The sequence below is a fragment of the Heterodontus francisci genome, chromosome 14 (assembly GCF_036365525.1).
Source record: "Heterodontus francisci isolate sHetFra1 chromosome 14, sHetFra1.hap1, whole genome shotgun sequence".
NCBI classification, from domain to species: Eukaryota; Metazoa; Chordata; class Chondrichthyes; order Heterodontiformes; family Heterodontidae; genus Heterodontus; species Heterodontus francisci.
The window spans coordinates 21,882,539-21,894,973 of record NC_090384.1 but is presented as its reverse complement, the minus strand read 5'-3'; the positions used below and the strand labels follow the sequence as shown (position 1 = coordinate 21,894,973).

Sequence of the window (12,435 nt, the reverse complement as noted above, 5' to 3'; positions counted from 1 at the left end):
GGACTACAATACTCCATTCCAACAGGACTACAATACTCCATTCCAACAGGACTACAATACTCCATTCCAAAAGGACTACAATACTCCATTTCTACAGGACTACAATACTCCATTCCAAAAGGACTACAATACTCCATTCCAACAGGACTACAATACTCCATTCCAACAGGACCACAATACTCCATTCCAACAGGACCACAATACTTCATTCCAAAAGGACCACAATACTCCATTCAAACAGGACTGCAATACTCCATTCCAACAGGACTACAATACTCCATTCCAACAGGACCACAATACTCCATTCCAAAGGGACTACAATACTCCATTTCTACAGGACTACAATACTCCATTCCAACAGGACTACAATACTCCATTCCAACAGGACTACAATACTCCATTCCAAAGGGAGTACAATACTCCATTTCTGCAGGACTACAATACTCCATTCCAACAGGAATACAATATTCCATTCCAACAGGACTACAAAACTGCATTCCAACAGGACTACAATACCCCATTCCAACAGGACTACAATACTCCATTTCTACAGGACGACAATACTCCATTCCAACAGGACTACAAGACTCCATTCCAACAGGACTACAATACTCCATTCCAACAGGACTACAATACTCCATTCCAAATGGACTACAATACTCCATTCCAACAGGACTACAATACTCCATTCCAACAGGACTACAATACTCCATTCCAAATGGACCACAATAATCCATTCCAAAAGGACTGCAATACTCCATTTCTACAGGACTACAATACTCCATTCCAAATGGACTACAATGCTCCATTCCAACAGGACTACAATACTCCATTCCAACAGGACCACAATACTCCATTCCAAAAGGACTACAATACTCCATTCCAAAAGGACTACAATACTCCATGTCTACAGGACTACAATACTCCATTCCAAAAGGACTACAATACTCCATTTCTACAGGACTACAATACTCCATTCCAACAGGAATACAATATTCCATTCCAACAGGACTACAAAACTGCATTCCAACAGGACTACAATACTCCATTCCAACAGGACTACAATACTCCATTTCTACAGGACTACAATACTCCATTCCAACAGGAATACAATACTCCATTTCTACAGGACTACAATACTCCATTCCAAATGGAATATCATACTCCATTCCAACAGGACTACAGTACTCCATTCCAACAGGACTACAATACTCCATTCCAACAGGACTACAATACTCCATTCCAACAGGACCACAATACTCCATTCCAAAAGGACTACAATACTCCATTCCAAAAGGACTACAATACTCCATTCCAAATGGACTACAATACTCCATTCCAACAGGACGACAATACTCCATTCCAACAGGACTACAATACTCCATTCCAACAGGACCACAATACTCCATTCCAAAAGGACTACAATACTCCATTCCAAAAGGACTACAATACTCCATTTCGACAGGACTACAATACTCCATTCCAACAGGACCACAATACTCCATTTCTGCAGGACTACAATACTCCATTCCAAATGGACTACAATACTCCATTCCAACAGGACTACAATACTCCATTCCAAAAGGACTACAATACTCCATTTCTACAGGACTACAATACTCCATTCCAACAGGACTACAATACTCCATTCCAACAGGACCACAATACTCCATTCCAAAAGGACTACAATACTCCATTCCAAAAGGACTACAATACTCCATTCCAACAGGACGACAATACTCCATTCCAACAGGACTACAATACTCCATTCCAACAGGACCACAATACTCCATTCCAAAAGGACTACAATACTCCATTCCAAAAGGACTACAATACTCCATTTCGACAGGACTACAATACTCCATTCCAACAGGACCACAATACTCCATTTCTGCAGGACTACAATACTCCATTCCAAATGGACTACAATACTCCATTCCAACAGGACTACAATACTCCATTCCAAAAGGACTACAATACTCCATTCCAAAAGGACTACAATACTCCATTTCTACAGGACTACAATACTCCATTCCAAATGGACTACAATACTCCATTCCAACAGGACTACAATACTTCATTGCAACAGGACTACAATACTCCATTCCAACAGGACCACAATACTCCATTCCAAATGGACTACAATACTCCATTCCAACAGGACTACAATACTCCATTCCAACAGGACTACAATACTCCATTTCTACAGGACGACAATACTCCATTCCAACAGGACTACAAGACTCCATTCCAACAGGACTACAATACTCCATTCCAACAGGACTACAATACTCCATTCCAAATGGACTACAATACTCCATTCCAACAGGACTACAATACTCCATTCCAACAGGACTACAATACTCCATTCCAAATGGACCACAATAATCCATTCCAAAAGGACTACAATACTCCATTTCTACAGGACTACAATACTCCATTCCAAATGGACTACAATACTCCATTCCAAATGGACCACAATAATCCATTCCAAAAGGACTACAATACTCCATTCCAACAGGACTACAATACTCCATTCCAACAGGACCACAATACTCCATTCCAAAAGGACTACAATACTCCATTTCTACAGGACTACAATACTCCATTCCAAAAGGACTACAATACTCCATTTCTACAGGACTACAATACTCCATTCCAACAGGAATACAATATTCCATTCCAACAGGACTACAAAACTGCATTCCAACAGGACTACAATACTCCATTCCAACAGGACTACAATACTCCATTTCTACAGGACTACAATACTCCATTCCAACAGGAATACAATACTCCATTTCTACAGGACTACAATACTCCATTCCAAATGGAATATCATACTCCATTCCAACAGGACTACAATACTCCATTCCAACAGGACTACAATACTCCATTCCAACAGGACTACAATACTCCATTCCAACAGGACCACAATACTCCATTGCAACAGGACTACAATACTCCATTCCAACAGGACTACAATACTCCATTCCAACAGGACTACAATACTCCATTCCAACAGGACAACAATAGTCCATTCCAACAGGACGACAATACTCCATTCCAACAGGACTACAATAGTCCATTCCAACAGGACTACAATACTCCATTCCAACAGGAATACAATACTCCATTCCAACAGGACAACAATAGTCCATTCCAACAGGACGACAATACTCCATTCCAACAGGACTATAATACTTCATTCCAACAGGTCTACAATACTCCATTCCAAAAGGACTACAATAGTCCATTCCAACAGGACGACAATACTCGATTCCAACAGGACGACAATACTCCATTCCAACAGGAATACAATACTCCATTCCAACAGGACTACAATACTCCATTCCAAAAGGACTACAATAGTCCATTCCAACAGGAATACAATACTCCATTCCAACAGGACTACAATACTCCATTCCAACAGGAATACAATACTCCATTCCAACAGGACTACAATACTCCATTCCAAAAGGACTACAATAGTCCATTCCAACAGGACGACAATACTCGATTCCAACAGGACTACAATACTCCATTCCAACAGGACCACAATACTCCATTCCAAAGGGACTACAATACTCCATTTCTACAGGACTACAATACTCCATTCCAACAGGACTACAATACTCCATTCCAACAGGACTACAATACTCCATTCCAAAGGGAGTACAATACTCCATTTCTACAGGACTACTATACTCCATTCCAACAGGAATACAATATTCCATTCCAACAGGACTACAAAACTGCATTCCAACAGGACTACAATACCCCATTCCAACAGGACTACAATACTCCATTTCTACAGGACGACAATACTCCATTCCAACAGGACTACAAGACTCCATTCCAACAGGACTACAATACTCCATTCCAACAGGACTACAATACTCCATTCCAAATGGACTACAATACTCCATTCCAACAGGACTACAATACTCCATTCCAACAGGACTACAATACTCCATTCCAAATGGACCACAATAATCCATTCCAAAAGGACTACAATACTCCATTTCTACAGGACTACAATACTCCATTCCAAATGGACTACAATGCTCCATTCCAACAGGACTACAATACTCCATTCCAACAGGACCACAATACTCCATTCCAAAAGGACTACAATACTCCATTCCAAAAGGACTACAATACTCCATGTCTACAGGACTACAATACTCCATTCCAAAAGGACTACAATACTCCATTTCTACAGGACTACAATACTCCATTCCAACAGGAATACAATATTCCATTCCAACAGGACTACAAAACTGCATTCCAACAGGACTACAATACTCCATTCCAACAGGACTACAATACTCCATTTCTACAGGACTACAATACTCCATTCCAACAGGAATACAATACTCCATTTCTACAGGACTACAATACTCCATTCCAAATGGAATATCATACTCCATTCCAACAGGACTACAGTACTCCATTCCAACAGGACTACAATACTCCATTCCAACAGGACTACAATACTCCATTCCAACAGGACCACAATACTCCATTCCAAAAGGACTACAATACTTCATTCCAAAAGGACTACAATACTCCATTCCAAATGGACTACAATACTCCATTCCAACAGGACGACAATACTCCATTCCAACAGGACTACAATACTCCATTCCAACAGGACCACAATACTCCATTCCAAAAGGACTACAATACTCCATTCCAAAAGGACTACAATACTCCATTTCGACAGGACTACAATACTCCATTCCAACAGGACCACAATACTCCATTTCTGCAGGACTACAATACTCCATTCCAAATGGACTACAATACTCCATTCCAACAGGACTACAATACTCCATTCCAAAAGGACTACAATACTCCATTTCTACAGGACTACAATACTCCATTCCAACAGGACTACAATACTCCATTCCAACAGGACCACAATACTCCATTCCAAAAGGACTACAATACTCCATTCCAAAAGGACTACAATACTCCATTCCAACAGGACGACAATACTCCATTCCAACAGGACTACAATACTCCATTCCAACAGGACCACAATACTCCATTCCAAAAGGACTACAATACTCCATTCCAAAAGGACTACAATACTCCATTTCGACAGGACTACAATACTCCATTCCAACAGGACCACAATACTCCATTTCTGCAGGACTACAATACTCCATTCCAAATGGACTACAATACTCCATTCCAACAGGACTACAATACTCCATTCCAAAAGGACTACAATACTCCATTTCTACAGGACTACAATACTCCATTCCAAATGGACTACAATACTCCATTCCAACAGGACTACAATACTTCATTGCAACAGGACTACAATACTCCATTCCAACAGGACCACAATACTCCATTCCAAATGGACTACAATACTCCATTCCAACAGGACTACAATACTCCATTCCAACAGGACTACAATACTCCATTTCTACAGGACGACAATACTCCATTCCAACAGGACTACAAGACTCCATTCCAACAGGACTACAATACTCCATTCCAACAGGACTACAATACTCCATTCCAAATGGACTACAATACTCCATTCCAACAGGACTACAATACTCCATTCCAACAGGACTACAATACTCCATTCCAAATGGACCACAATAATCCATTCCAAAAGGACTACAATACTCCATTTCTACAGGACTACAATACTCCATTCCAAATGGACTACAATACTCCATTCCAAATGGACCACAATAATCCATTCCAAAAGGACTACAATACTCCATTCCAACAGGACTACAATACTCCATTCCAACAGGACCACAATACTCCATTCCAAAAGGACTACAATACTCCATTTCTACAGGACTACAATACTCCATTCCAAAAGGACTACAATACTCCATTTCTACAGGACTACAATACTCCATTCCAACAGGAATACAATATTCCATTCCAACAGGACTACAAAACTGCATTCCAACAGGACTACAATACTCCATTCCAACAGGACTACAATACTCCATTTCTACAGGACTACAATACTCCATTCCAACAGGAATACAATACTCCATTTCTACAGGACTACAATACTCCATTCCAAATGGAATATCATACTCCATTCCAACAGGACTACAATACTCCATTCCAACAGGACTACAATACTCCATTCCAACAGGACTACAATACTCCATTCCAACAGGACCACAATACTCCATTGCAACAGGACTACAATACTCCATTCCAACAGGACTACAATACTCCATTCCAACAGGACTACAATACTCCATTCCAACAGGACAACAATAGTCCATTCCAACAGGACGACAATACTCCATTCCAACAGGACTACAATAGTCCATTCCAACAGGACTACAATACTCCATTCCAACAGGAATACAATACTCCATTCCAACAGGACAACAATAGTCCATTCCAACAGGACGACAATACTCCATTCCAACAGGACTATAATACTTCATTCCAACAGGTCTACAATACTCCATTCCAAAAGGACTACAATAGTCCATTCCAACAGGACGACAATACTCGATTCCAACAGGACGACAATACTCCATTCCAACAGGAATACAATACTCCATTCCAACAGGACTACAATACTCCATTCCAAAAGGACTACAATAGTCCATTCCAACAGGAATACAATACTCCATTCCAACAGGACTACAATACTCCATTCCAACAGGAATACAATACTCCATTCCAACAGGACTACAATACTCCATTCCAAAAGGACTACAATAGTCCATTCCAACAGGACGACAATACTCGATTCCAACAGGACTACAATACTCCATTCCAACAGGACTACAATACTCCATTCCAAAAGGACTACAATAGTCCATTCCAACAGGACGACAATACTCGATTCCAACAGGACTACAATACTCCATTCCAAAAGGACTACAATACTCCATTCCAAAGGGACTACAATACTCCATTCCAACAGGAATACAATACTCCATTCCAACAGGACTACAATACTCCATTCCAACAGGACTACAATACTCCATTCCAAAAGGACTACAATAGTCCATTCCAACAGGACGACAATACTCGATTCCAACAGGACTACAATACTCAATTTCTACAGGACTACAATACTCCATTCCAAAAGGACTACAATACTTCATTGCAACAGGACTACAATAGTCCATTCCAACGGGACTACGGGACTCCATTCCAACGGGACTACAGTCCTCCATTCCAACAGGACTACAATACTCCATTCCAAAGGGACTACAATACTCCATTTCTACAGGACTACAATACTCCATTCCAACAGGAATACAATATTCCATTCCAACAGGACTACAAAACTGCATTCCAACAGGACTACAATACTCCATTCCAACAGGACTACAATACTCCATTTCTACAGGACTAAAATACTCCATTCCAAAGGGACTACAATACTCCATTCCAACAGGACTACAATACTCCATTCCAAAAGGACTACAAAACTCCATTCCAACAGGACTACAATACTCCATTCCAACAGGACTACAATACTCCATTCCAACAGGACTACAATACTCCATTCCAAAAGGACTACAATACTCCATTCCAACAGGACTACAATACTCCATTCCAAAAGGACTACAATACTCCATTCCAAAAGGACTACAATACTCCATTTCTACAGGACTACAATACTCCATTCCAACAGGACTACAATACTCCATTTCTACAGGACTACAATATTCCATTCCAAAGGGACTACAATACTCCATTCCAACAGGACTACAATACTCCATTCCAAAAGGACTACAATACTCCATTCCAACAGGACTACAATACTCCATTCCAAAAGGACTACAATACTCCATTTCTACAGGACTACAATACTCCATTCCAAAGGGACTACAATACTCCATTTCTACAGGACTACAATACTCCATTCCAACAGGACTACAATACTCCATTCCAAAGGGACGACAATACTCCATTTCTACAGGACTACAATACTCTATTCCAACAGGACTACAATACTCCATTCCAAAAGGACTACAATACTCCATTTCCACAGGACTACAATACTCCATTCCAACAGGACTACAATACTCCATTCCAACAGGACGACAATACTCCATTCCAAAGGGACTACAATACTCCATTTCGACAGGACTACAATACTCCATTCCAAATGGACCACAATACTCCATTCCAAGGGAACAACAATACTCCATTTCTACAGGACTACAATACTCCATTCCAACAGGACTACAATACTCCATTCCAACAGGACTACAATACTCCATTCCAAAAGGACTACAATACTCCATTCCAACAGGACTACAATACTCATTCCAAAAGGACTACAATACTCCATTTCTACAGGACCACAATACTCCATTCCAACAGGACTACAATACTCCATTCCAAATGGACTACAATACTCCATTCCAACAGGACTACAATACTCCATTCCAACAGGACCACAATACTCCATTCCAAAAGGACTACAATACTCCATTCCAAAAGGACTACAATACTCCATTCCAAACGGACTACAATACTCCATTCCAACAGGACGACAATACTCAATTCAAACAGGACTGCAATTCTCCATTCCAAAAGGACTACAATACTCCATTCCAAATGGACTACAATACTCCATTCCAACAGGACGACAATACTCAATTCAAACAGGACTACAATACTCCATTCCAACAGGACTACAATACTCCATTCCAACAGGACCACAATACTCCATTCCAAAAGGACTACAATACTCCATTCCAAAAGGACTACAATACTCCATTTCGACAGGACTACAATACTCCATTCCAACAGGACCACAATACTCCATTTCTGCAGGACTACAATACTCCATTCCAAATGGACTACAATACTCCATTCCAACAGGACTACAATACTCCATTCCAAAAGGACTACAATACTCCATTTCTACAGGACTACAATACTCCATTCCAAATGGACTACAATACTCCATTCCAACAGGACTACAATACTTCATTGCAACAGGACTACAATACTCCATTCCAACAGGACCACAATACTCCATTCCAAATGGACTACAATACTCCATTCCAACAGGACTACAATACTCCATTTCTACAGGACGACAATACTCCATTCCAACAGGACTACAAGACTCCATTCCAACAGGACTACAATACTCCATTCCAACAGGACTACAATACTCCATTCCAAATGGACTACAATACTCCATTCCAACAGGACTACAATACTCCATTCCAACAGGACTACAATACTCCATTCCAAATGGACCACAATAATCCATTCCAAATGGACTACAATACTCCATTCCAAATGGACCACAATAATCCATTCCAAAAGGACTGCAATACTCCATTTCTACAGGACTACAATACTCCATTCCAAAAGGACTACAATACTCCATTTCTACAGGACTACAATACTCCATTCCAACAGGAATACAATATTCCATTCCAACAGGACTACAAAACTGCATTCCAACAGGACTACAATACTCCATTCCAACAGGACTACAATACTCCATTTCTACAGGACTACAATACTCCATTCCAACAGGAATACAATACTCCATTTCTACAGGACTACAATACTCCATTCCAAATGGAATATCATACTCCATTCCAACAGGACTACAATACTCCATTCCAACAGGACTACAATACTCCATTCCAACAGGACCACAATACTCCATTCCAACAGGACTACAATACTCCATTCCAACAGGACTACAATACTCCATTCCAACAGGACTACAATACTCCATTCCAACAGGACAACAATAGTCCATTCCAACAGGACGACAATACTCCATTCCAACAGGACTACAATAGTCCATTCCAACAGGACTACAATACTCCATTCCAACAGGAATACAATACTCCATTCCAACAGGACAACAATAGTCCATTCCAACAGGACGACAATACTCCATTCCAACAGGACTATAATACTCCATTCCAACAGGACTACAATACTCCATTCCAAAAGGACTACAATAGTCCATTCCAACAGGACGACAATACTCGATTCCAACAGGACGACAATACTCCATTCCAAAAGGACTACAATACTCCATTCCAACAGGAATACAATACTCCATTCCAACAGGACTACAATACTCCATTCCAAAAGGACTACAATACTCCATTCCAACAGGACTACAATACTCCATTTCTACAGGACTACAATACTCCATTTCTACAGCACTACAATACTCCATTCCAACAGGAATACAATACTCCATTTCTACAGGACTACAATACTCCATTCCAAATGGAATATCATACTCCATTCCAACAGGACTACAGTACTCCATTCCAACAGGACTACAATACTCCATTCCAACAGGACTACAATACTCCATTCCAACAGGACCACAATACTCCATTCCAAAAGGACTACAATACTCCATTCCAAAAGGACTACAATACTCCATTTCTACAGGACTACAATACTCCATTCCAACAGGACTACAATACTCCATTCCAACAGGACCACAATACTCCATTCCAAAAGGACTACAATACTCCATTCCAAAAGGACTACAATACTCCATTCCAAATGGACTACAATACTCCATTCCAACAGGACGACAATACTCCATTCCAACAGGACTACAATACTCCATTCCAACAGGACCACAATACTCCATTCCAAAAGGACTACAATACTCCATTCCAAAAGGACTACAATACTCCATTTCGACAGGACTACAATACTCCATTCCAACAGGACCACAATACTCCATTTCTGCAGGACTACAATACTCCATTCCAAATGGACTACAATACTCCATTCCAACAGGACTACAATACTCCATTCCAAAAGGACTACAATACTCCATTTCTACAGGACTACAATACTCCATTCCAAATGGACTACAATACTCCATTCCAACAGGACTACAATACTTCATTGCAACAGGACTACAATACTCCATTCCAACAGGACCACAATACTCCATTCCAAATGGACTACAATACTCCATTCCAACAGGACTACAATACTCCATTTCTACAGGACGACAATACTCCATTCCAACAGGACTACAAGACTCCATTCCAACAGGACTACAATACTCCATTCCAACAGGACTACAATACTCCATTCCAAATGGACTACAATACTCCATTCCAACAGGACTACAATACTCCATTCCAACAGGACTACAATACTCCATTCCAAATGGACCACAATAATCCATTCCAAATGGACTACAATACTCCATTCCAAATGGACCACAATAATCCATTCCAAAAGGACTACAATACTCCATTTCTACAGGACTACAATACTCCATTCCAAAAGGACTACAATACTCCATTTCTACAGGACTACAATACTCCATTCCAACAGGAATACAATATTCCATTCCAACAGGACTACAAAACTGCATTCCAACAGGACTACAATACTCCATTCCAACAGGACTACAATACTCCATTTCTACAGGACTACAATACTCCATTCCAACAGGAATACAATACTCCATTTCTACAGGACTACAATACTCCATTCCAAATGGAATATCATACTCCATTCCAACAGGACTACAATACTCCATTCCAACAGGACTACAATACTCCATTCCAACAGGACCACAATACTCCATTCCAACAGGACTACAATACTCCATTCCAACAGGACTACAATACTCCATTCCAACAGGACTACAATACTCCATTCCAACAGGACAACAATAGTCCATTCCAACAGGACGACAATACTCCATTCCAACAGGACTACAATAGTCCATTCCAACAGGACTACAATACTCCATTCCAACAGGAATACAATACTCCATTCCAACAGGACAACAATAGTCCATTCCAACAGGACGACAATACTCCATTCCAACAGGACTATAATACTCCATTCCAACAGGACTACAATACTCCATTCCAAAAGGACTACAATAGTCCATTCCAACAGGACGACAATACTCGATTCCAACAGGACGACAATACTCCATTCCAAAAGGACTACAATACTCCATTCCAACAGGAATACAATACTCCATTCCAACAGGACTACAATACTCCATTCCAAAAGGACTACAATACTCCATTCCAACAGGACTACAATACTCCATTTCTACAGGACTACAATACTCCATTCCAAATGGACTACAATACTCCATTCCAAAAGGACTACAATACTCCATTTCTACAGGACTACAATACTCCATTCCAAAAGGACTACAATACTCCATTCCAACAGGACGACAATACTCCATTCCAAAAGGACTACAATACTCCATTCCAACAGGACTACAATACTCCATTCCAACAGGACCACAATACTCCATTCCAACAGGACTACAATACTCCATTCCAACAGGACCACAATACTCCATTCCAACAGGACCACAATACTTCATTCCAAAAGGACTACAATACTCCATTCAAACAGGACTACAATACTCCATTCCAACAGGACCACAATACTTCATTCCAAAAGGAC

The 12,435-nt window shown here is 40.4% G+C and overlaps 2 protein-coding genes and 3 pseudogenes across 3 annotated transcripts in view; 4 read left to right on the top strand and 1 right to left on the bottom strand.

The window, feature by feature from the left end:
• The window catches only part of LOC137376944 (CD82 antigen-like), a 199,176-nt gene that overhangs the window by 79,641 nt on the left and 107,100 nt on the right, over window positions 1-12,435 (bottom strand). The gene's annotated exons all lie outside the window — the stretch shown is intronic.
• LOC137377260 (dynein heavy chain-like) lies at window positions 778-2,052 on the top strand (the record flags this gene model as incomplete). Its single annotated transcript, XM_068046801.1, has 1 exon — window positions 778-2,052. A coding segment is annotated over one exon (1,275 nt), but the record flags the coding sequence as incomplete, so codon positions are not given.
• Window positions 3,394-4,356, top strand: LOC137377259 (uncharacterized; annotated as a pseudogene).
• LOC137377258 (dynein heavy chain-like) lies at window positions 6,898-8,052 on the top strand (annotated as a pseudogene).
• LOC137377230 (dynein heavy chain-like) lies at window positions 8,700-10,859 on the top strand (annotated as a pseudogene).